At 41.0% G+C, this 26,010-nt stretch overlaps 1 protein-coding gene across 1 annotated transcript in view; it reads right to left on the reverse strand.

Annotated features, from left to right (window-relative positions):
- LOC132395594 (polycystin-1-like protein 1) overlaps positions 1 to 26,010 on the reverse strand; it is a 237,974-nt gene that overhangs the window by 142,659 nt on the left and 69,305 nt on the right. Inside the window, exons 13-22 of the mRNA XM_059972420.1 lie at positions 23,289 to 23,845; positions 20,286 to 20,650; positions 18,174 to 18,398; positions 17,821 to 17,940; positions 13,785 to 13,953; positions 10,133 to 10,384; positions 9,741 to 9,873; positions 8,521 to 8,724; positions 7,606 to 7,790; positions 2,470 to 2,691 (exon numbers count right to left, since the gene is read on the reverse strand). Of these exons, the coding sequence (XP_059828403.1) occupies positions 2,470 to 2,691; positions 7,606 to 7,790; positions 8,521 to 8,724; positions 9,741 to 9,873; positions 10,133 to 10,384; positions 13,785 to 13,953; positions 17,821 to 17,940; positions 18,174 to 18,398; positions 20,286 to 20,650; positions 23,289 to 23,845 (2,432 nt within the window). The remainder of the gene's footprint in view (positions 1 to 2,469; positions 2,692 to 7,605; positions 7,791 to 8,520; positions 8,725 to 9,740; positions 9,874 to 10,132; positions 10,385 to 13,784; positions 13,954 to 17,820; positions 17,941 to 18,173; positions 18,399 to 20,285; positions 20,651 to 23,288; positions 23,846 to 26,010) is intronic.

A 26,010-nucleotide genomic window follows, 5' to 3' on the forward strand; every position in this document is an offset into this window, starting at 1 on the left:
GACAGTGAAACAACCCAATTAAAATATAACACACAAATTTGTTGACATCTTTTACTGTAAAGCTACTTTCACTCTAACAATACACACAAAATGCTGGAGGAACTCGGTAGGCCAGTCAGCCTACAAGGAAAGAGGAAACAGTCGAAATTTCAGGCCAAGGCCCTTCCAGCAGGACTGGAGAAAAAAGATGAGAAGTCAGAGTAGGAAGGTGAAGAAGAACTACAAGGTAGTCGATGATAGGTGGAACCAGGAAGGGGGAGGGATGAAGGAAAGAGCTGGGACACTGCTAAGTGAAAGTGATAAAGGGCTGGAGAAGGGGAATCTGATAGGAGAGGCCAGAAGGCCATGGAAGAAAGAAAGGGGGGAGGAACACCAGAAGGAGGAGATGGGCAAGTGAGGAGATAGGGTGAGAGAGGGAAATGGAAATGGGGAATGGTGAAGCGAGGGGGAGGCTGGAATTACCAAAGGTTTGAGAAATCGATGTTCATGCCATTAGATTGAAGGCCTACCCAGACGGAATATAAGGTGCTGCTCCTCCAATCTAAGTGAGGCTTCTTTGCAGCAGTGGAGGAGACTATGCACTGGCCTGTCATAATCGGAAAGGGAAAGAGACTTAAAATGACTGGCCACTACCATTCACCTAACACCCCACCAGCCTCCATGCCCAGCACATAATTCTCTGGAATTCTCCAATGGGATCCCACCAACATGCATATCTTTCCAACTTTCTGCTTACCGCAGGGATCACTCCTTACACGACTACCTTCTCCATTTGTCCCTCCCCACTGACCTCCCTCCTGCAGAACAAGTGCTACACCTCCCCCTACAGCTCCTCTGTTACCACCATTCAGGTCCAAATAGTCCTTCCAGGTTAGGAAACACTTCACCTGTGAGCCTGTTGGAGTCATCTACTGTATCCAGTGCTCCAGTGTGGTCCCCTGAATATCGGTGAGACCCAAAGTAGATTGGAAGACTGTTTCGCCGCGCAACTATTCTCCATTCGCCAGAAAAGGTGGGATCTCCCAGTGGCCACCCATTTTAATTTTACTTCCCATTCCCATTCCAACATGTCAGTCCAAGGCCACCTCTACCGCCACACTCAGGTTGGAGTAACAACACCTGATATTGCATCTGGGCAGCCTCCAACCTCATGGTATGAACATCAATTTCTTGAACTTCCAGTAATGCTCCCCACCACCTCTTCTTCACCATTCCCCATTCCCATTTTACTTTCCACCTTATCTCCTTACCTGACCATCACCTCCCTCTGGTGTTCCTCCCCCTTCCCTTTCTTCCATGGCCTTCTGTCCTCTCATATCATATTCCCCCTTCTCCAGCCCTTTATCACTTTCACCTATCAACTTCCCAGTCCTTTACTTCACCCCTCCCCCTTTCCTGGTTTCACCTATCACCCACTACCTTGTATTTCTCCCTCTCCTCCCTCTATCTTCTTACTCTGACTTTTGGTCTTATTTCTCCAGTCCTGCTGAAAAGTCTTGGCCCGAAGCATGGACTGTACTGTTTCCCATAGATGCTACCTGGCCTGCTGAGTTCCTCCAGCATTTTGTGTGTGTTGCTTGGATTTCCAACATCTGCAGATTTTCTTCTTGTTCACTCTAACAGTGCTGTAACTTCATTAGTCTGCAAAAATACCTTTACATGGTGATACAGTAGAACTCTGCATTTCTTTTGGTTGTTTACTGTATAAAGTGCATAATACTTCAGAAATAAATATTGCCATAGTGAAACAAGTAGGAGGCTTAATTATTCTGAAGTAGACAAAGGTGAAGTTGCTTATATTATTAAGCCAACCATTAAGTGATAGGTAAGTTGGAAATCATAAATGTACATGATTCAGCCAAGCATATCTCATAGTTGCGACACAATAGGCCAGTTAAAGCCAAAAGGAAACTTCAGTGGTGAAATCTCTTCTTGTACATGTAAAGCAGGAGCAGCCCACTCATTTTAGGGCATTTTAATTAAACAACTTTAAAGAAACCAGATATCAGAGGAGGTGCATAATCACCAGCAGTATTTTTTAATACTGGCAATTCAAGACTATTTTTTCCCCATCAATATTCAGCTTCATTATTTGAAGTCCCATGCCTAAACCATTCTGGTTATTATGTGATCAACTGTACCCAGTGGCATTATGCACACTTTCAGATGACCTAATCTGCCAGAGAATGCTGATTTAATATCAAATTCCCTTTGCCAAAGCTTGAAACCAACTTGGCTCCAGAAGATCAAATTTACATACTAGCAGCCCCCTTCCTGTCATTATTTCAGTATAATATCTTAAAACTTAAGAAATTGACAATCAGTAAGTACTTTCTCCCAGTGGGGTCCCAAGACTTTGCTAATTAATACATGGTGAGTGAGTGCAGAATTAATACAAAAATCTTAAATATGCTTCCAAATGGACAATCTGTTTTCGCAAGTGTTGTTCAAGAATAATCAAGTACTTGCCTTAAGTTATCTTCCTTTTTAACTGTTATAAACAATTGTGCTTCTGAAGAATATCTGTTATTATTGCTGACTGTTAACTTGAAGAGAAACTGGTCAATATCAGTTCTTAGTGTAGACAATGAGAGCTTGATGGTACTGGAGTTTGTATTCAGAGAATCACTTGCATTATGTTTGAAGCAAGGGATATCTAATCTACTCACTGTTTCACATGACCAAGAAAACCTGTGGAGAGTGCAAAAGTAAAATTAATCTAGATAGTTAAGGTACACAGCAGATTGATTTAACTCTTTCATTCCCAGAATCATTCTCACAAACCTCCTCTGGATCTTCTTCAATGCCAGCACATTGTTTCTTAGATTAGAGGCCCAAAACTGTGCACAATACTCAAGTACAGTCTGACCAATTCCTTATAATCCTTCAGTATTACATTCACGCTTTTATATTCTCAAAATGAATGCTAACATTGCATTTGCTTTCCTTACCACCACCCAACCTGCAAGTTAATCTTTAGGGAATCCAGTACAAGGACGTCCAAGTCTCTTTGTAGTTGTTATTTTTGATTTTTCTCCCTGTTTAGAATAGTCTATGCCTTTATTCCTTCTACCAAATTGCATAACGCTACACTATATTCCATCTGCCACTTCTTTGCCCATTCTTGTCTAGGTCTTTCTGCTGACTCCCTACATCCTCAACACTACCTGCCCCTCCAACTGTCTTTGCATTGTCTGTACCCGACCCTATATCCATCAAGTCTGTCTTTCAAATCATTGACATATATCATGAAAGGATTAGGTCTCACTCTTTGCATCCTGACAGTCAATCAATCTTCCATTCATACTAGTATCTTCCCTGCAATAGTATGGGCTTGTAGCGGTGTGCTACACGCAGCGCTGCAATAACGACACGGAGTCGGTGAGCTGCAGTTCCAAAAGAAGTTTATTCAAACTTCACAGCCTCGCTTTAAAGCCTTCCTGATCCAGCCCTCCCCGGGCGGGAATGCTGTAGGGGGCGCGTATTCGCAGTCCCGTCCCGCACGCGGGCTTTTCCCCTTTGCTGGTGAAGCAGGCTTGGCACCCTCTTTGGGCCCTGCCTCAATGCCGGTGCGCACCGCTTTGTGAGCCAGTTCGAGTGCGCTGGGAAGTGGGTTGCCACATAACCCCCACCAAGAACCGGCGATACACCCCTCAATGTCCACAGTCTGGGTCGGACTCTGTTTGGGAGGTCTGCCTCTGCACCGCGGTACCGGAATCACAACCGGCTGCGCCAAGTCCATGTGGGCCGGTTTGAGTCGGTCCACCGTGAAAACCTCCTTTCCTCCCAATGTCCAGCACGAATGTGGACCAGTTGTTTCTGATCACCATAAACGGCCCCTCGTAGGTCCACTGTAGTGGTGCCCGATGTCTGCCCCATCGTACAAAAACTAACTTACAGTTTTGCAGGTCTTTGGGTATGCAGGTCGGGTTCTGCCCATGCTGTGAAGTGGGTATGGGGGCCAGGTTACCGAGCCTCTCGCGTAGTCTGCCCAGGACTGCTGCGGGTTCTTCCTCTTGCCCCCTTGGGGCTGGTCTGAACTCTCCTGGGATGACCAGGGGTGCACCGTACACCAATTCGGCCGACGAGGTGTGCAGATCCTCTTTGGAATTCCAAGCAGGACCCAGGGGAGCTCGTCCACTCAGTTAGGCCCTTTGAGGCGGGCCATGAGAGTTGATTTCAGGTGACGGTGGAAACGCTCCACCAGTCCATTTGACTGTGGGTGGTAAGCAGTTGTGTGGTGCAGCTGTGTCCCCAAAAGGCTGGCCATAACTGACCACAGGCTGGAGGTGAACTGGTGCCTCTGTCGGAGGTAATGTGGGCCGGTACACCAAAGCGAGATACCCAGGTGGCGATCTGGGCGCCGTGCAGGTTTACTGCAAAGTCCTGAATGTGTGGCACTAGGTAGCGGTCCAGTGTTGCAGCCTCGTTCAGCCTGTGGTAGTCGCCGCATGGTCTCCAGCCCCCCGTTGCTTTGGGCACTATGTGCAGGAGGGAGGCCCATGGGCTGTCGGACTGCCATATGATCCCCAATTCCTCCATCCTCTTGAACTCCTCCTTCACCAGTCGGAGCTTGTCCGGGGGAAGCCTTCGAGCACGGGCGTGGAGGGGTGGTCCTTGTGTCGGGATGTGGTGCTGTACGCTGTGTCTGGGCATGGCTGCCAAGAACTGCGGTGCCAGAACCGATGGGAAATCTGCCAGGACTCTAGTGTAGTCGTTGTCGGACAACGTGACGGAGTCTAGGTGTGGGGCCGGCAACTGGGCTTCACCCAGGGAGAACGTTTGAAAGGTCTCGGCGTGGACCAGTCTCTTCCTGGGCAGGTTGACCAGTAGGCTGTGAGCTCGCAAAAAATCCGCTCCCAGGAGCGGTTGGGCTACGGCGGCCAGTGTGAAGTCCCACGTGAACCGGCTGGAGCCGAACTGTAGCCGCACCGTACGGGTGCCGTAGGTCCTTACTGTGCTGCCGTTCGCAGCCCTCAGGGTGGGACCCGGTCCTCTATTGTGGGTTTCGTAACTCGTCGGAGGTAAGACGCTGATCTCGGCTCCGGTGTCGACCAAAAAGCGGCGTCCCCACCGCTTGTCCCAGACATACAGGAGGCTATCCCAATGGCCAGCCGCCTTAGCCATCAGCAGTGGCTGGCCTTGGCGTTTCCTGGGAACTTGCAGGGTGGGCTACAGCGGCGGGCTACTGCGCCCCACCGCTAGTGGTAGAAGCACCATTGTTCGTTAGTTTCCTCACCCCTGCCTCTGGGGTTCGCGGGCTCTGAAGCCGGGCATGGTCTGGTTTGCTGCTGGGAGCATGGCCTGGTGATCTGTGGGACGGACACCCCACTTTCCTTCTTGGCTTTCCACAGCACGTCTGCCCTGTCGCCACCTTCCGGGGGGGGTCGCTGAAATCCGCGTCAGACAGCAGCAGGCATATGTCCTCGGGCAGCTGCTCTAGGAATGCCTGCTCAAACATGAGGTAGGGCTTTTGACCTCTGGCCAAGGACAGCATCTCTTTCATCAAAGCCGACGGTGGCCTGTCCCCCAAACTATCCAGATGCAGTAAGCAGGCAGCCCGCTCGCGCCGTGACAGTCTGAAAATCCTTATGAGCAAGGCTTTGAATTCTGTGTATTTGCTGTCCACTGGGGGCTATTGTATGAACTCCTCAACCTGGGCGGCTGTCTCCTGGTAGAGGGAGCTCACCACGTAGTAGTAACGTGTGTCCTCCGAGGTTATCTGCCGAACGTGGAATTGGGCTTCTGCTTGCTGGAACCATAGGTGAGGTCGCAGCATCCAGAAGCTTGGCAGTTTTAACGACACTGCATGAACAGATGCGGCGTCATTCATCTCTGGTCCAAATATCGTTTGGGCGTCGGGGTCACCAATTGTAGTGGTGTGCTACACGCAGCGCTGCAATAACGACACGGAATCGGTGAGCTGCAGTTACAAAAGAGGTTTATTCAAACTTCGCGCCCTTGCTTTAAAGCCTTCCTGATCCCGCCCTCCCCGGGCGGGAATGCTGTAGGGGGCACATATTTGCAGTCCAGTCCCGCGGGCGGGCTTTTCCCCTTGCTGGTGAAGCAGGCTTGGCGCCCGCTTTGGGACCGGCCTCAATGCCGGCGCGCGCCGCTTTGTGAGCCAGTTCGAGTGCGCTGGGAAGTGGGTCGCCACAGGCTCTTATCTTGTTTAGCAGCTTCATGTGTGGCACCTTGTCAAAGGCCTTTTGAAAATCCAAGTAAGCAACAACCATTGACTCCATTTTGTCCGTTCTGCTCATTATTTCCTCAAAGAATTCCAACAGATTCGTCAGGCAAGATTTTCCCTTCAGGAAACCATGCTGACTTTGTCTTATTTTATCATCCACCTGAAACCTCACCGTAACAATAGACTCTGACATCTTCCCAACCACTGAAGTCAGGCCAACTGGTCTATAATGTCCTTTCTTCTGCCTTCCTCTCTTCTTAAAGAGTGGAGTAACATTTGCAATTTTCCAGTCCTCCAGAACCATTGCAGAATCTAGTGATTCTCGAAGGGCCATTCCTAACGACACAATCTCTTCAGCTACCTTTTTCAGAACCAAGGGATGTAGCTCATCTGGTCCAGGTGACTTATCTACCTTCAAACCTTTTTGCTTCCCTTCACCTTCTCTTTAGTAATAGCAACTACACCTGGTGAGTCTCTTGACTTTCTGGCATACTGTTAGTGTCTTCCACAGTGAAGACTGACGCAAAATATTTAAGTTTCTCCGCCATTCCTTTGATCCCCATTACAATCTCTCCAGCGGTCCGATATCCATGCACACCTCTCATTTACTCTTTATAGATCTGAGAAAAAAAAACTTTTGGTTATCCTCTTTTAAATTACTAGCTAGCTTTCCTTTATACTTCATCTGCACCAATTCCTCAGCCACGCGGTTTTCTGCCAAATCGTCCTGCTGTTACCCTCACTGTGCAGGGCACAGGCATCCAAAGATTACTGCTCTGGAGGTCGTCCTTTTCAGCTTTCTATCTAACTCCCTATATTCTGCATTCAGGAACTCCTCCTATTTCTTACTATGTCATTGTTACCAACATGTAATACAACTTCCAGCTGCTCAAGCCTCCTTTTTAAAATGTTGCAATCTTACTTTATGTGTTTTTTTATTATTGTGTTCTTTATTCTTATTTTTGTGCTGCATCAGATCTGGAGTAACAATTATTTGGTTTTCATTTATACCTGTGTACTGAAAATGATATTAAACAATCTTGAATCTGTATCGGAACCTTTGGTGAGGCAGATCTGTAAACTCACTAACTACAAAATCCTCATTACAATTATTCACTACCTGCCACACAAATTGTGTAGTCACCTTTGAACTGCCAAAGCACAAAGCTTCACTGAACTAAATTTTTATTTAAATTCTATACACTACCCACGACCATAACCAAGTTCTTCAATCGCCTCAACATCATTCAACCTCAACTGCAAGTGATTCTTTACTGAATGTGTTCTTAATAAATCCTGTTTATTTTGCATACATCAGTAAGGGACCTATCCATTTTGAAGGTATTTTGTAGGCACAATATTTTCCTTTTGTTTTGTTAGAGTAGATTTTGAGAATTCCCCCCATTACGACTCACCTGAGCTCTGCAGTACCTGGGTAATCAGGATCGTATGATTCTGACCCATTCAAAATGATCATAGACTCTTGCTGGTAATTTATGAAGAGCTGTGTGCCACCTGAAATCACACTTACTGGTGGGGTCGCAAGGATCTCCACACATACAGTGTAGTTATTATAAACCACACTGCCAACAATTTGTACCTGCAGTTTGGAAGTAATTTTAGAGCATATGTAAGCTTTAAATTGCATGATAAATTTCATTTATTGGCAACCTTGTTAATATTTCCATTTTTTAAAATCTTAATGCATTTCATATCGGTAACACAAATGGCAAATAAAGCAACAGATGCATGAGAAACTGAAATCAGAGCGAAAAAAAAACAAAGTCCTTCACAATACCATTTTTTGTAGTCAACTCATACTTTCTGTAATTATTAACAAAGCTAAATTCAAATTCTATTTTATTATTACTATTATTATTCATGCCCTTTCCTGGAGTTAATTTGGACTAAATACCTTCACTGCAAAACTTAAGTAATACTAACTGTCTGATTTATCTGCCTCAAATTGGACATTAAACCATACCTATCCGCACATTAGGTGGATAGGAAAGAGAAACACCAAATTCATCTGACCAGAATTTAAAATTCCTTCAAAAATGTCCAAGTAATTAGTTTTACTGTGTTCCAAATAATGAAATTCTATGAATTGTTTTAGAATATTTCTGAAAATTATTAAGACACATAAGATCAACTGTTTTTCAGTGCTTGATGAGAATGTATTATGGTATTTTTGCAGAATTTTTTATTTCTAAAATTAGGACTTCAGACAAATGTTATATATGTTATAAATGTAAGATTCTACAGGCATTTAAATGGAAAATATTCTGTTAATACCACACAATTATATTATGTTTTCAGATATTTCTTACCCTCGCAATTGCAAGATAGATTCCATAATTCAACAGATGGCCCGGAATGATTATAGTTTGTTTATTAACATCGACCTCTGCCAATGTGACCAGCGAATCCTCTGGTGTAAAGAAGGACCAACTGTATCGTATTCCTCTTGAGATATTACAGACAAACTCACTCTCAAATGTAACTCCAAGCTTGAAGGACTGGTATCTTCTAACCTATCAGAGAATTGGTGTTCTTTACTACAACTTTTCAGAAAATGGTATCAGGCTGATGACAGTTTATTTACATTATCAAATGTGATCTGAGCCACAGAGGCCATTTGTATTACGTTCTTTGGCTTAACCCATAATCCCCATGCAGAGGAAGTAATCTTATTCTGAATATATTACAATGTACATTTTTTAATATTAATAGCTGACAGTAGAAGAATTCTTACTCCAACTTTTCTGATTTGAGTGTTTTCTCTATTCTGTTTTACTGTTCTTTACCCAAGCATTATTTTGGGCAATTCATTCAAGGTTTAAAAAAATCCTAGAAGTTACTGTAAAATAAAGAAAATACACTGTAAAAGCATCATGATAGAACAACTAAATATTGAAGGTGGCAGCTGCATTTGCATCAGCTCTTTAGATATTCACATACTGATCAGGGTCCACAGCCCTACATTTTTCCCAGCATGTACATCTCCAATTCTATATCGATGAATGCTATTGAACTTACCTCTTCTCGTCTGTCATTCAGTGCATTCCATAGAGCACCAGCTCTACTTTCTTTGATTATCTCTCCTTTAATATTCTTTTTTTATTAAATTCGTGTTTGGGTAAATTGAAGCACCACTTTCTCATTTAACTGAAGGCTAGATTCCCCATTCTCCCATGTTTTTCATTAAACTTGTATTTTCTTTACCCTCAGTACTTTATTTTGCAATGGTTATTCACAGAGAAACATAGAAAATATGAGTAGAAGTAGGCCATTTGAACTTTGAGACATGAACCCACTGGCCTAAAGAAAAATATTCAACCCCTTGCTGAATATATTGAATTACCTGATTACCATCTCAGGATCTACACTAAATTCCCACCTTAGTAAGAACGTTCTTCTTCCGATAAAGATTCTAAAACAACAAGCAACACTTGAAGTGCAGTCTCACCAAGACCCTATATAATTCTATAAAATACAATGTAAAGAAAAACTTCTGATATTCTTAAGTGGAAATGATAGCTCACAGTACCTCTATTTTGGATGGCCCATAGCTTTTAACTGGAGGAGGTTGACAATTCTCAGAAATAACAAAAAGCTGGCCAGAGAGCACAGCAGAGCTCACGTTGTTAAAGACGACTACTTCAACTGTAAATTCTCCTTCTCTGCAAAAAAAATTGAATAATCATTATAAATATTTTAATCCCAATCACAGAACATACATTTCTGTAAAGAAAATCTGATGTAGTAGGTTAATTCATGAACAAATCTTTTTGAAGTAGCTTTTAAGAATATCATATAATTAAAATAATTCCATATTTGTAAGTTACAACAATAATACAAAATATCAGCATTCTACAAAGAATCTTGTTTTCAGAATATGTGGGCATGAGAGAATTCAGCCAAATCTCAGAATCTGCCTACCTATCATAACAGTGATACTCTCTTCTGCTCCCAATTCTCACAGTACCATCACCAAAATTCCACAAGTAAGTGAGACTGGTCCCATAGTTAATGCGAACTTCCACAGCAATACTGGAGTTTAAGAGAACCGAGGTAAGATCTTGATTGTTTATTCTAAGTCTGTTCGGCTCAACAGGCTGCTGCAGTTCTATCGGAAAGATGTTTGATGTGAATGAACTAATCTGGTTTGATGCATTCACTATTACATTGTACCTGCAAAACAAAAACAACTCAAGTTACAGTTAACTAAACCCACTTGGTATACTTTCTCCAAGTTAGTGGCCATCTGATCTTTATTTTGAAATAATATGATTTGTTTGTACAATTTTGTTGTAACACATCCACCATGAGGTTATAGGTTTGCAGCTAACAAGCTATTGGGTTAATAGTTTCTTAATCATCCCAAAATGTAACATTTCATCATATTTTCTGCCAACTCCCAACTCCCACCACCAACTATCTTGCATTCATTTAGTCTATCACATTCCCTCTGTATCTTTTCTGCCTCCATGGCTTAATATAAATGTCAATTATTATCTACTTCCTGACAAAGGGTCTCAGCCCAAAATGTTGACAGTGCTTCTTCCTATAGATGCTGCGTGGCCTGCTGCGTTCCACCAGCATCTTGTGTGCGTTATTATCTACTTATTGCCTATTTCCTCCTCTGACAACAACTTTAGTTCGAATAAAACTATCTGCTTTCATACATCTGCCTCTATCACTACTGGACTACAATATGCCTACTGTTGAAACTCCCATCCATTCAAATACTGCCTCTGGTCTTGTCCGATCAGATCCGCTCCCTCTTTCTTTTCTTTAAACTTGAGATAGTCTAAAACTTTCCTGTCCTTGTCCTAATTTATGCCAAATCCCAATCAAAGTTGTGTTTTTAATTTACTCTGCAACCATAAACTACTTTGGATTTTAGGGTTATTTTCAGAAACATTGCATGCTGTCACCTTCCCTATTTCTATAATCTCCTTCATTTCCGTAACTTTCCACCCTGGGTCTGCTCAGCCAGCTAAGGCCTCTTAAGAACCCCAGATGTAATTGTTCTAGATCCGATGGTCATACCCCTAGCCGCAAACCCCAAACTCTGGAATTCCACTCTAAATCCACTCATCCTTCCCTCTCAAATGATACTCTTTAAAATGTACGCACTTTGTTCTCACACCTGCTGAGATGAGATGGTGCCAACCTTTTCTTTGATAACATTCCTAGGAAACATCGATCTTAAGGATTGTGGTGACAGTAGCGTTAATTCTGGGATGGATACTGTTGATGATGCTGACAGTGACTTGGACCCCAATGATCACAGGATCCAGGATAAATTAATTTATTCACACTTCCTGCAATTTTTCAATTTAATACTTGCCCAAGATGCAGTTTCTTTTATAGTGAAGGATCGATTGCAGTAAACGCAATTGCTTCATTGAACATACCCATCCAAACAGCAAGCTTGTCATTTCAAATCTTCACACAGCTCCCACTCTGACCCCTCAGCACTCAATTTCAGATCCGGATCACTTCTCCCATTTTACCTGAACAATATTTGTTGGTCATAATTCTGCTGTAAATAGAACTTTAATTTATTACTTGACTTATTACCACCCGATAGTTCTGTCAATTCTTCTGTAATTTAAGTACTTTTGACACCCAGCCTTTTATATGTACTTCTTTTTTTTGCTGTTTCTCCCCTCACTTCTTGCATCTTTATTTTCATTTATATATTCATCAGATGTGGATGTCTCTGGTATAAAGCCACGAATTACTGATTATTGCCAACTAGCCTGGAACAGAGGAGCTCATTAACACAACACAGACAAAATGCTGGTGGAACACAGCAGGCCTGGCAGCATCTATAGGGAGAAGCACTGTCGATGTTTCGGGCTGAGACCCTTCATAAGGACAGGGTCCTGACGAAGGGTCTCGGCCCAAAATGTCAACAGTGCTTCTCCCTATAGATGCTGCCTGGTCTGCTGTGTTCCACCAGCATTTTGTCTCTGTTGTTTGAATTTCCAGCATCTGCAGATTTCCTCATGGGGGCACATTAATGTCCTGAATCCAGCTTAGTTAATGTTTCAGGTTGAGCACTCTGTTTCCCTTTCCACTGAAGCCACATGCTGACTTGCAGAGTTTTTCCAACATTTTCATTTTTTATTTCAGGTTTACAGCATCTGCTGTGCTCTTGATTTGAAGTCAAGTAAAGACCAGACCAAGTTCAGGTGGCACATTTCCTTGAAGGACATTAAAAACCTGATAATTTCTTAAAACAATCCATAGTCTATGGTTACTAACAATTACAACAATTTTTTTTGTTTCTGAATGCCAAATTTATTCAATTACTTAAATTTAAACTCCAGCAGCTGTTCTGTTTGAACTGGATCAATAGTGCATATCTCTGGCCAAAAATTCACACTTAAACAGAACATCATAATGTGCACTTGATGAAAGTGCATTAACCCGAACATTTCTCTCTCTCTCTCTGCAAAAGTTGTTTGAACTGCTGCTACTTCCTACATTTTCAGTTTTTAATCCTTGAACTTTAGTTATTATGTATAATATTTTAAGAGAACCAAAAATGTATTGTAGAAGCTGAGAAAATGATCAACAAAAAGGTATTTTGGCTAATCACTGAACTTAAGGGAAAATATATAATGAACGATTAGTTACTGTGTTTCCTTTGCCTTAATTTATCAGCCTGGGATGGCATGTGATGATGCCTAAGACTTATACAGAACAACTTTCCAATTATATTGATAAACAGCAGTCAATTTCTTAGTAAATCAAAACAAAATAAAGCTTTTAAAACATGCTCATATGCAACCCATGCTTTAAATAAAATCTTTATATTTCAGTGTCTGCTTGAAGGCCTGAAAATAAGATCAATTATCCAAACCTCACACTGTAGTTAATTAATTTTCCGAGCCTTGCCAGGTTTTATGTCAGACTTGGCTTCTGACGTGATGCCTAATCCAGCACAAAAGAACATGGAAGCTTTTTGCACAGGAGATAATATGCATGAGTAATTATTCAGTCTTTCACAAAACAGGTCAACCAGAATTTGGGGCTTGTGTTTAATGCCCCGATCACGTCAAAACACAACTTTCAATATTACTTAAAATTCTTAAATTCAAAGGAGCTATCTGTTAGGGCATTTTTGGGGATTAGGTCATATAAGATACTTCAGCAAGTATCTTCAGCCACCAATTTTCAGATTTGAATATAGAGTGCAGATTAAATTTAAACTGCAGCTCTGAACGATCAGATGCTAGAGCTGTAAAAACAGCAGTTGATTGAAAAAGTTGATTAACGTTGTCTGGAGTGTGGGTGTGAAAGTGAACTTTTGTGTGCTCCAAAGGAAGCATTGTATATACTGTACATTGTAAATATAGAATTGTCCTCTGATCTTTAGTATATAAAGCATCATGTAGTGTTGGATCAAGCAGGCCTCTTTCAAGCAGGGTCTCAATATGGTGCCTGCAGTGTTCATTTTGTTGAATAAGAGACTACACCATATCTACCAGCTACGTCTCTCCAGTGAACTTTGTTCACGTGACCACACTATGTATAGGTGCAGCTGAGCAATTCAATCTCACTTGTTTATACATACTTCCCTGGAGTTGAGTATCTTGTGGTTATGCTGCGTGATGTAGTTTTCACTGGCGGCTTGTCTCCAAAGTACCAGACAAACTGCAGTGGGTCTTCCTCTGCAGTTATAGCTGTGAATACGATGTCAGAATATGTAGCATATATTGTCTTGTTTGTAAAGACAGAAACAGCTGTAAAACAATTTAAAGTTGAATAATTAAATACATAATCCAACATCTGTCCAGCATCAACTGAATATTTTAATTTGAGAAAAATATCAAACATTCCCAAAATTAAGATATGCAATTCAAAAAGTTATCATGGTCTTGTCCTTAATGTTCAGCTATTAGTTCATTTCATTAATTTTGCAGGGATAATGCTCCATAATGCAGCAGGGCACTGCTACCAAATCATACGGACCAGCCCAAGTATTGTCCACAACATTCAAAATCTACATACCAGTGAACAGTAAGGAACATTAGAGCAGAGCTTGACTGGTTCCCATATTCCCCTTATAGGGATTTTGATGAAGAATGGGAGCCTCAGCTGGCTTTTACTCTAGCTCAGTTCAAATATTCTAAGTCCATTGCCATATCTCATTGCTGCAGAGCATTAGTGAGGATGGAGCAGACTGCAGCCTGACTGGGCTTGGGGAATGATTCTGTACACTGAGGCAAAATCATGACTGGGAGTTGTGGAAAGGGGGAATAAGGGGATAGTGAAGGGTTTTGCTTGTCAGAAATCAGCAGAGAAGTTTGGGAATTGGCTATCAGTCAGGACTTGGCATTCCAAGAAATCAGGAAATTTATCAGCAACCAGGCCTAGATTGATTAGAGGACTAGATCAGTAGTAGATGGGGCTGTTGTGAGAAATCAGGTTTGTGGGTTCAGTTAGCGAGGACAGATGAAATTCACCAGCAGTAAGTACAGTACTGTGCGAAAGTCTTAGGCAGATATGTATCTATATGCATGTTGTCTAAGACTTTTACACTACTGTATTTGTCAATGTGGAGCAGAGAGAGAGCTAGTAAATCTGACGGAAGCAAGGGATGTTGGGAATGGCAAGGGTGGAGCTCTACAGGAAGGATGTGGAACAGGTGGCAGAGGAGTACCAGGGGCCCTAAGACACTAGGCATGGCCATTTGATTCCGACATTTGATCATTAGAGTGTCTCTGTAGTGTTTCATGCTCCCTCATATCTCCCTTCCCCTTTTCCTAACCACGATTTCCCTCCTTTCCCCCTTCCCTCTCTAAGTCCATAATAGAAACCCATATCCAGAATTTTTTTGCATCAGCAGCAGTACCATTCAATGTATAAAGTTAGTATGGTATTGTGCAAAAGTCTTCGGCAGCCTAGCCATATACAGTATATGTGCCTAAGACTTTTGCACAATACTATAGCTCAGTTATTTATTTACAAGACAAAACAAACACTAAATGTTCAGTACACCCTTCAAGATAAACTTGGTTACAGATTCTTAACTAAACCGAGCTCTTGAAATGGCAAGACAAAACTAAAGATACACACAGTGGCAAATACTTATTTAAAATGTGCACCCGGGCCCTCTGAACTGCAGAACACCTCTACTGACTACTGTATCTGCGGCCCACTCATCTACCTAGTCCATGGCAATCTGAGAAGAAAAGAGACCACAGGATTACCGTACACTATATTTAAACCCTACCGGCACAGTGATACCATTCGTAAATGAAGCGAGTGAGAGGGTTTGTAATGTTCCTTACACTGGCCAATATGTGCCTCCCATAGGGGAGTGGCTTTCATTGAACAGGCATGTTAAGACATTGCAACATGGCAGACAAAAGATGAATAATGGAATTTATTTCACTTGAGTTCCAGTCCTGAGTGATTTCTTTCATTTGCTGACTGGATTTGGACATTTGCTGGAGACACCAGCATTTATTGTTCACACTTGGCTCTGGGTTGAGGAGGTAGTTACATTTAATCATATAGATGTTTTTGAAGAGCCCTAATTCATCTTTTGATATGGGTTGGATTTCCACTTCATACCAATAGGTGGTTGGTAGAATTCAAGGAGTGATGCAAAATAGCCTCAAAATGGTCAGCATCATATTTTAATCTGGGAAAACCATGCATCTGCCCAGTGAAGGAACTTGCAGAATGCTTTCAAGATAGCTTTTTAGAACAGTGTGTGGTTGAGCCCACGAAGAAAAGTCATTTCTGGATTGGGTGTTACGCAATAAACCTGATTTGATTAAGGAGCTTAAGGTGAAGGAATCCTTTGGAGACCATGATGATAATATGATAGAATTCACCTTGCAGTCTGAGAGTATCAGTATTACAGTGGAGTAAAGGGAAATACGGGTACGAAGAAGGTGTTTGGGAAGCTAAAAGATTTGAGTAGTCAGCTAGATCAGATGAACAACACCCCAGGGTTCTGAAAGAAGTACTAAAGAGATTGTGGAAGCATTTATAGTGATCTTTCAAGAATCACTAGATTCTGGAATTGTTCTGGAGAATTGGAAAATCGCAAATGTTACTCCACTCTTTAAAAAAGGAAGGAGGGAAAAGACAGGAAATTATAGGCCAGTTAGTCTGACTTCAGTGGTTGGGAAGATGTCAGAGTCCATTACTAAGGATTAAGTTTTGGAATACTTAGAGGCACATGATGAAATAGGCAAATTTAGGAAGGTTTACTTAAGGGGAAATCTTGCCTGACAACACTATTGGAATTCTTTGAGGAAATAGCAGGCAGGATAGACTAAAGAGAAACAGTGGCTATTGTACACTTGAATTATCAGAGGGCCTTTGACAAGACACCGTATAAGAGCCCATGGTATTACAGGAAATACACTAGCAAGCATGGCTGACTGGCAGAAAGCAGAAGAGGGAGCCATTTCTGGTTGGCTATCAGTGACCACAGGGTTCAGTGTTGAGACTGCTTCTTTTCATGTTATATGTCAATGATAGATGACGGGATTGATGTATTTGTGGCTACATTTGCAGAAAATATAAAGGTAGCTGAAAGGGCAGGTAATGTTGAGGAAGCACGAAGTCTGCAGAAGGACTTATACCGATCAGGAGAATGAGCAAGTAAGTGGCAGATAGAATAGTGTAGGGAATATGGTGATGCACTTTGGTAGAAAGAAGAAAGCCATAGACTAATTTCTAAACAGGAAGCAAAATCAGAAATCATGAGGTGGGAGTATAAATATGGGATTCCCAAAAGGTTAACTTGCAGGATGAGTAAGGAAGGCAAATGCAATGTTAGTACTCATTTTGAGAAGACCAGAATATAAACAAAAGGGTGGAAGGCTGAGGCTTTATAAGATGTTGGCCTGACCGCACATGGAGTATTGTGAGCAATTTTGGGCTACTTTTCTAAGAAAGGATGTGCTGGAATTGGAGAAGGTCCAGAGGAGGTTCGTGAGAAGGATCCTGGGGATGAAAGTGGTAATGTACAAGGAGCCTACACATGCTGGAGTTTAGAAGAATAGGGTGGAATCTCATTGAAACCTATTGAATAGTGAAAGGCTGAAATAGAGCAAGGATGTTTCCTATTGTGGGAGAGTCTACGACTAGAGGGCAGATCATTAAAATACAAAGAGATCCCTATAGAACACAGATGAGGAGGAATTTCTTTAGCCAGAAGGTGGTCAATCTGTGCAATTCATTGCCACAGTTGGCTGCAGAAACCAAGCTATGGGTATACTTAAGGTGGAGGTTGATAGGTTCTTGATTAGTACAAATGTCAAAGGGAGAAAGCAGGAAAACAGACGAGGCGGATAATAAATCAACCATGATAAAATGGTGGACCAGACTCAATGGACAAAATAGCCTAATTCTGCTCCTATGTCTTGTGGTCTTACGATCAATTGGCCAACCACATTTTCTTTGAAATTCTCAGATCACCTGGATAAAAATTTTCTTATCAGATTGGACTCTAAGTCCACATACAAAACACAAGAATCTGAGCGCTGACCATCTATCATTCTAATCTGTTCATTACACAAATAGTAAAGGCATTTCTAAATTCAGACTATTCAGAATGTGTTTCAAACAAATGAGGTATTTAGTACGTTGCATCCTGTAGAGAACAGCTACAGTGACATAGGTTGAGGCCGCTCCCACTCTATTCCATGCATTTACTGTGACGTTATAAATCCCAGCCGACAAAAACTTGTGTTTAATTACAGGACCTGAAATACAGAGGAGGACAAATGATCAATCACAAAAAGAACTCAAAGTTGATTAGGCAAATGATGTTTCAATAGTTTGTATTTCCTTTACAATATTGTCCAATTGGTTTATCAATACTTGACTAGCAGCAAATGCTTTTGAAAGATATGATAACCGCATTGTTTCAATGAGATCATTACTTTCAGACACAAATGACTTTTGGCCATAAAAAGGAACATAAAGCATTTCTTACCTTCATCTACATATGACGTCTGATCACCCATATTCCAGCTGTATGTCACATCAGTCCCTCGCATCAGCAAGGCACTGAAGAGAATGATTTCATTTTTATGAATCACGCTGGAATTCAAGTTGAGTACCAAGCCTTCAGGAACCATTTGCACATAATATGCACCAAGTTCATTAGTAAGATTGTAGAACTCATTAAAGGTTGAGACTGTGATGTAGAACACACCCTCTGTCAAAAGAAGGTTCAAATATAAATTCACTACAATATTATAACACTCTGTCAACATTTATAAATATACAATGAACTGGAAGGTTTTCATAAAATAAACAAATATCTGTCCATAACTAAACTATTTTTTCTTATCACGCAGAGAATATTTTCAAAAACCAAGGCAGAAGGTGCAAAAATTCTGCCTCAGTTCCAAACCCTCTTGCCTCTCCATCAACAAAGCTGCACCACAAACTGTGTGCTCTACTTCTTTACACTTATGACTGTGTGGCTGAGCACGGCTACGATGCCATTTTCAAGTTTGCTGATGCCACCACTGTTGTAGGCCGAATCAGAGGTGGTGATGAATCAGCACATAGAAGGGAGATGAAAATCTGGCTGAGTGGCGCCATAACAACCTCTGACTCAATGTCAGCAAGACCAGGAGCTGATTATTGAGTTCAGGAGGAAGAAACCAGAGGTCTATGAGCCAGTCTTCAATGGAGGATCAGAGTTGGAGAGAGTCAGCAACTTTAATGGTATTGTCATTTAAGATGGCTAGTAGGTAAATACAATTACAAAGAAAGCACGGCAGCTCCTCTACTTCCTCAGGAGTTTGTAAAGATTCAATATGACATCTAAAACTTTGGCAAATTTCTACAGATGTGTAGTGGAGAGTATACTGACTGGCTGCATCACAACCCGGCATGGAATCACTAATGCCCTTGAACAGTAAACCCTACAAACAATAGCAGATATGGCCCAGTCCGTTACAGGTAAAGCCTACCCCACAATTGAGCACATCTACACGAAACGCTGTCACAGGAAAGCAGCATCCATCATCAGGAACCCAATGACCTAGGTCATGCTCTCTTCTCGCTGCCATCAGTTGGTGCAGTCTTTCATTGATTCTGTTAAGGTTATTATTCTATTATGGATTTATTGAGTATACCCACAAGATTATGAATCTCAGAGTTGTATATGCTGACATATATGTACTTTGATAATATAATCACTTTGAAATTTGAACTCTCCAACTTTTCTGAAGTCCCTGAGTTTGCTATTGCCTCAAATCTATACCCACTTTTCTTGAAACTCAAATAAAATAATCCTTAATAAAGTCAAAAACATCTCATGATTGTCATAAAAAGTCATTGAAAACTTTTCCAGTGGTCTGCAGTCTTTGATAAGTCTGACCATGACACACCCATGCAGACTCTATCTTACAACGCATTAGACTATGCTCAGGTCCTTTATTCAGATCTGTCTACCTTTACCCAGAGAACAACCTGCAATAGCTTTCTTTGCCGCTGCAGTGTTATATCTGGAATCTTCCAACAGTGTATCCAAAGCCCAGCTCCAACATAATATTTTTTAAATTGTGTCAAATTATTGTTTTCTCTGTCTGGAGAGCATAAATATATTTTTAATCTCAGCTCCTATTCCTCCAATGGGTGGATCAGATACACTCAAGGAAACTGCAGATGCTGCAAATCTGAAATAGGAACACACAGCAGGTCGGGTGGCAACAGTAGAACAAGAAGTTCATCGACCTGTAGTATTAATTCTGCCTTTCTCTTTCCAAACATGCTGACTTACCAGGTGAACATTTCAAAATTTCTGTTTTACTTGCAATATTCCCCTATTAGTTTTAATCTGTAACTCACTTTCCGGAGTACCAAAGAGCAAATGTAATAACTCTCCTAGCTTTATTTTTCATTCCTTAGCAACTGAACAAATCTTAAAAAAAATTAGGATACAACATTTTGTTTTGTGTGGGAAGGAACTGACCAAGCCTGTGAACTCAAATTTTCACATTGTTGACTTAATCACCTGGAATATGTCCATAAGTGATATGATAGAGGAAGAGTGAAGTTTATCTAAAAGCATTATCATCCACACACCCACCTTTGGTAAACTTGTGACGTCCATTTGCAGATGTACCGTCAAAACTACTCTTCTGTCCACTCACAATAAGCAGTGGTGAACCATCTCCAAAGTCAAATGAAAACTTCACATCTTCAGCAAAGGTATGAACACTGAAGCCCAGAATTTGAGTCGCATAGCTACCATCTGGCTGCCGCAGAAGCTTAGCATAATTGCTATTAAAGGGGAACAATGCTTGTAAACCCACAATTGGGGTTCTTACTTTTACCATGCCTGGAAGCAATCGACTGAAAGGAGTGCTATAGAGTGGACTGGACACTATTACTTTTATATAGTAGTTGCCTCCTGCAAGTGCTTGGTAACTAATTGTACTGTTAAGATTGCCCCTAAAAGAAGGAAAACAAAAATTAAGACATGAATCAGCTATAACACTGTGATATGCCACAGGAATCTATTAGCTATCTATTTTCAGTACTTTAATAAAGGGTATAAAAAAAGTTTACTGTACTATTCAGGAATTTTGACTGATTAGGGAAATGAAGTAAGTGAAACCTACGAGATAGGCAAGTTGTTCAACTGTACCTTGATAAAGACAAACTGAATATTTTATAGTACTGACTGCAGAATATACTTGGCATCAGAACATTCAGGAACAATCATCAATTGATTAACAAGCATATCAAAAGTGAAATGAAAATGAAATGTAACTGGTGCTTTATATATTGTAGCATTAAAATGGAAGGCACATTGATTTTGCTGAGTAGAACACGGCGAAGTATGAAAAAAGAGATCAGAAAGGCAATGATTTACCTAAAGAACTACAAAAAAGATAAAACCAAAAATCAGGATACTTCAAAAGTATCAAGGTGGAAATTCAGGATCAGTGATAAGTTTTCAGAGTACATGATACTTTTTTCCAGGATTGCTTAAAAGCCTCTGTAAGGCATGGACAATCATACTGACAAGACATAGGTAGCAGATTAGGTAAATAAAATGAATAAGAAAGCAAATGGAACACGAGAGATTCTGCAGTTACTGTAAATCTTGAGCAACACACAAAGGACCAAAGCAACTCAGTAAGTCAGTCAGCATCTATGGAGGGGATAAACAGTCAATGTTTCAGGCCAAGACCCTTCAATAGGACCAAATACAGAAGATGCCTCACAAGTATGAAATATTTTCCTTGACTTGCAAAGGTAAGCAACACTAAAATTGTCTTCTTCTTCTGAGGCAACCCCTCAGTTTTGAGGGTTTTAGGTGGCCAATGAGCCCAGTGAGGGAGTCACAGACTCCTTCCCAGACAGGATAAAAGCTGCCTGCTGGTAAAGCTGACGTGTAATGCATTTCTTCAGCTGCTTTTGTGGGGCTCCTTTGTGTTCCCAATGCATAGCCCCAAGATTATCAATAAAGCTGCAAAGTCCCTTCTTTACTTTAAGGGTTCACAAGTTGGTTTATCATGATCACATGTGAAAGCTTTTTTCTCATACTGTTCATAAAGAACAGATCATTACACAGTGCACTGAGACAGATTAAGATAAAACATAAAGATACAGGTATATGGAGGAATTTAAGATGGTGTGTCATATGGGAGGCAGGGTTTAAGGGTCAGCACAACATTGTGGGCCAAAGGGACTGTACTGTGTTGTACTATTCTATGTTCGATGTTCAAATAACAATGCAGAATAAAGTGTAACAGCTACAGGTAAAGTTCAGTGCAGGTAAACAATAAGGTGCAATATCATAACGAGATAGATTATGAGGTCGAGACCAATTTATCATTCTGTGGAAATACGTAACAGTCTTAAAATAGTAGGGTAGAAGCTTTCTTTGAGCCTGGTGGCACATGCTTTCTGGCTTTTGTATCTTCTGCCCAATGGAAGAGGGTTGAAGTGAGAATGTCCAGGTGGGTGAGCATCTTTGTTTATGCGAGCTCCTTTACTGAGTCTGTGATAGGTATCGACAGAGTTCATGGAGGGGAGACTGCTCTCCATGATGGGCTGAGCTGTGTCCACAACTCTGCAGTTTCTAGCGGTCGCATCCAGAGCAGTTATCGTACTGAGCCATTAAGCATTCAGATAGGGTATTTTCTATTGTGTGTTGATAAAAATTTGTAAGGGTGAATGGGGGCATGCAAAGTTTCTTTAGCTTCCTGAGGAAGCAGAGGTACTGCTGATCTTTCTATTTTGGCTGGGACATTTATGTGGTTTGACCAGGACAGGCCACTTGTGAAGTTCAGTCCCAGGAACGTAAATGTCTCAGCCTCAACACTGTTGATGTAGACAGCACCATATGTATCGCCCGTCTTTTTGAAGTCAATGACCACCTATTTAATTTTGCTGAGACTGGAGGAAAAGTTGTTGTCATGACACCATGTCACTAAGGCCTGTTTCCTTCCTGCACTCCAAATTCATCTTTATTTGAGATACAGCACACTGTGGTGATATCACCTGCCATGTTCTAGATGGAGTGAGAGCAGACTCTGGACACACACTCATGAGTGCACATGGAGTAGAGCAGGGAGAAACAGAAACACACAGCCATTGTACTTCAATCCTCTCTCAAACAATGGAACTTGTGAACTATCTATAAAGCATGGCCTAATTAATGACAATCAATGTAGATTCAGAAGGAAAAAAATCTTTTTGAATATCTTCCCCCTCTTCTGTGAAGAAGTGGCATTGAAATCATCAAAAGCTTGCTGTGTGGGAAATTTTGCTGCCACTCGTCTTAAACCTGCTCCGTCTTGTTTCCAGTCCTCTGCACCTTCTGTTGGGAATTAGGTGAGTGATATCGAGGCTTAAGTATATTTACAAAATCCTCATTAGTTTAGCATTTTGATGAAGATTTAATACTTCAAACTTTGGCATATAACAAAGAATGGTTGATCAGTAAACCAACGGCTAATCACTGACCACAGTTGATTTTACTGATTATTATCACCCAAAATAATCAAGTGTAAATACAGTGTAGTTCAAATATAAATGCAGACACTTCATTACATATAGCAGTAGACTGTATACTTACCCTTGAGTAAGAGTGAAGGGATTGGAGTGGGGTACAGAAATGATCCACTGAAAGACAACTTCCGTTCCTGTCTGGACTGATGCTGTTGCATTTATATAGTCTTTAAACTTGATCACACTTGGTGAATTCAGAATCAACTGAAGACCAGTAATGGGCTCCTCAACAACAGCAATGGCTGCTGATGCAATTATACTAATGTTATTAGATACTGTAGCATTCAGAATGTATTGACCAACAGCACTGTACGTATGTTGAAAAACAAAGATCGAGCAATAAAATGCACTTTCCAAGCAACTGGTTTGGAAGTTAAGTTGTTTTGATTCAAGAAGTTGATTTGTTCCATCACCGTAATCTACTGAAATGATGTAGTCTTGTTTGGGCTTTAATTTCAACACAATGTTACTGGCCTTGTACAGAGCTACCCGAGCCACAGTAACAGCAATGCTCAGGACTGGATACTGAGCCACTGTGGTCATGTGGGCTCTAGCATGACTCACTTCATTATGTGCCTCAACCTCCACAGTTATTAAACCAGTTGAGTTGATCGTCATAATTAACTGAAAGGAGAAAGTTAAGATGCTGGTTAAAATCTTAAATCTTATGTTTGTGGGCTTCCCATTTGAAAAAAAGCTTTAAAATGTTTACTGAAAAGAGATATAGATCAAAACTACTGTGCAATTCCAAATAATGAACTTTGAATTATTTTTCAGTTTTAAAAAAGTAGCAATGTATGTAAGTTAAACTCTTCAAATTTTAAAGGAAACACAGGAAGTACAATTAGGAGACTATTCAGTTCTTTGCATCTGCTCCACCATTTAACACCATCAGAAATGACCATCCATATTAGTGCTCTGTTCCTGCCTTCTCTCATATCCCTTGATTCCTTTTAAAACACTACCTCCTTTTTTGTTGCCTCCACAGTTCTCTGTGTTAGACAATTCCATTGTTCAGTGTCCTCTGGGTGAGAAATTTCTCATCCCAAATTAAATTCTAAATTATATTAAGCAACTCCTAAAGCTGTGAACTCTAATGTTAGACTCTGAAGCCACTGCAAACATCCTCTTTGTATTGAATCAGTCGAGTCCTGTTGGAATTTTATGGACTTCTGAAAATTTCTCTCATCTTTTTATATTCTACATAATATAGTCCTAAACAACTCACTTTCTCCTCATATGTGTCTGCTATCCTGAATCAATCAAGTAATTCTTTATAACACTCCCTTCAATAACATTCTCCTTCAGACAAGGAAGCCTACACTGCATACAAAACACCAAGGCTGCACAGCTGCAGCAAATCATTCTTGCTCCTGCAATCAAATGCTCCAAAAATGAAATCCAATATTTCCTTGGACTTCCCAACTGCTTGCTGTAACTGAATCGTTGCTTTCAGTGTCTTGTTCACAAGGACATCTAGGTCACATTGCCACTTCCTTTGTCCCAATTTATCTCATCTCAGATAATCATTTATCTTTCTGTTTATTGATCTGTGGGGGATTATCTCACTGCCAGGTATCACCCCAGTCTCCCAAGTATTTGAATCACATTGGAGCTTCTTTATAACCCCCTTCAGGACTCACATTCTCTCCAACTTTTTGTTACCTGAAAGCTTGGCAATGTTATTTTTTGTTCTCCTTTCCAAATTATTGATACATATTGTGAATAGTTGGGGACCAAACACTGACCCCCCATGGCACCCTGCAAGTCCCTGTATGCCACACATTTATTCTTAGTTTGACCATTAACCAGTTTTAAATCCATGACAGTATATTGCTCCCAATCAAAAGTGCTTTAATTTTGCAATCTAACTCCTGTGCAGGACTTTCTCAAAAGCCATTGGTTGTTTCATCTGTATTGGTAGTTACAACCTGAGATAAACTCCATTAGATCTGTATGCATAATCCGCCTTTCAGAAACCCAAACTGTCTAGGAACAATCCTGTTACAAACATTCTGTTATTGTATCTTGAATGTGCCTGTTTGCAACTTAACTAAGCAATTCTCAAATCCGCCCACTGATTGATTACATTGGAGACTGATCTGCATTTCACAACGTTATGGAGATCTGGCATTTGACCTTAAATGTTACTGCAGAGTTGGCCTTTATGATAGTTACACTGATTAAAATAGAATCCATTTTTTGACAACTGCATGGTGAGCTGGTCAAAAATGACCATATTTAATATTGTAAATGTTCAACAAAAACAGCTTCATTCAATAAGATAAAAAAAGAAATTTAAACATATTCCAGGATAAACAGTCACTTTTTAAATTATGCTTACAAAGTGTTTATCAGAAAATGATAATGTAACAAATGGATACTACTTAAACTCAGAAAATATTTTTCTCTAAGGTAACAAATTAAAATTTCAACTTTCTCTTGCGTCAAATATGTCTCAGCAAACAGATTTAGTGAACTTTGGCATTAATGTTGATAGATTATTTGTTCATTATTGATATAAACACTTATCCTTCTCCTCACCTGCCTGTAGGTGCCTCTCCTCCTTCCCTTTAATCCATGGTTCACTCTCCTCTCCTATCAGATTCCCTCTTCAGGCCCTATACCTTTTCTACCTATCACCTTCCAGATTCTCACTTCATTCCCCCTCACCCACCCACCTATCTTCCGCCTCACCTGGCCTCATCTATCACTGGCTAGCTTCTACTCCCTCCCCACAACCCCAACCTTCTTATTCTGGCATTGTACCCCTTCCTCGCCAGGGTCTC

Source organism: Hypanus sabinus, chromosome 6 (assembly GCF_030144855.1).
Source record: "Hypanus sabinus isolate sHypSab1 chromosome 6, sHypSab1.hap1, whole genome shotgun sequence".
In the NCBI taxonomy this organism is placed as follows: domain Eukaryota; kingdom Metazoa; phylum Chordata; class Chondrichthyes; order Myliobatiformes; family Dasyatidae; genus Hypanus; species Hypanus sabinus.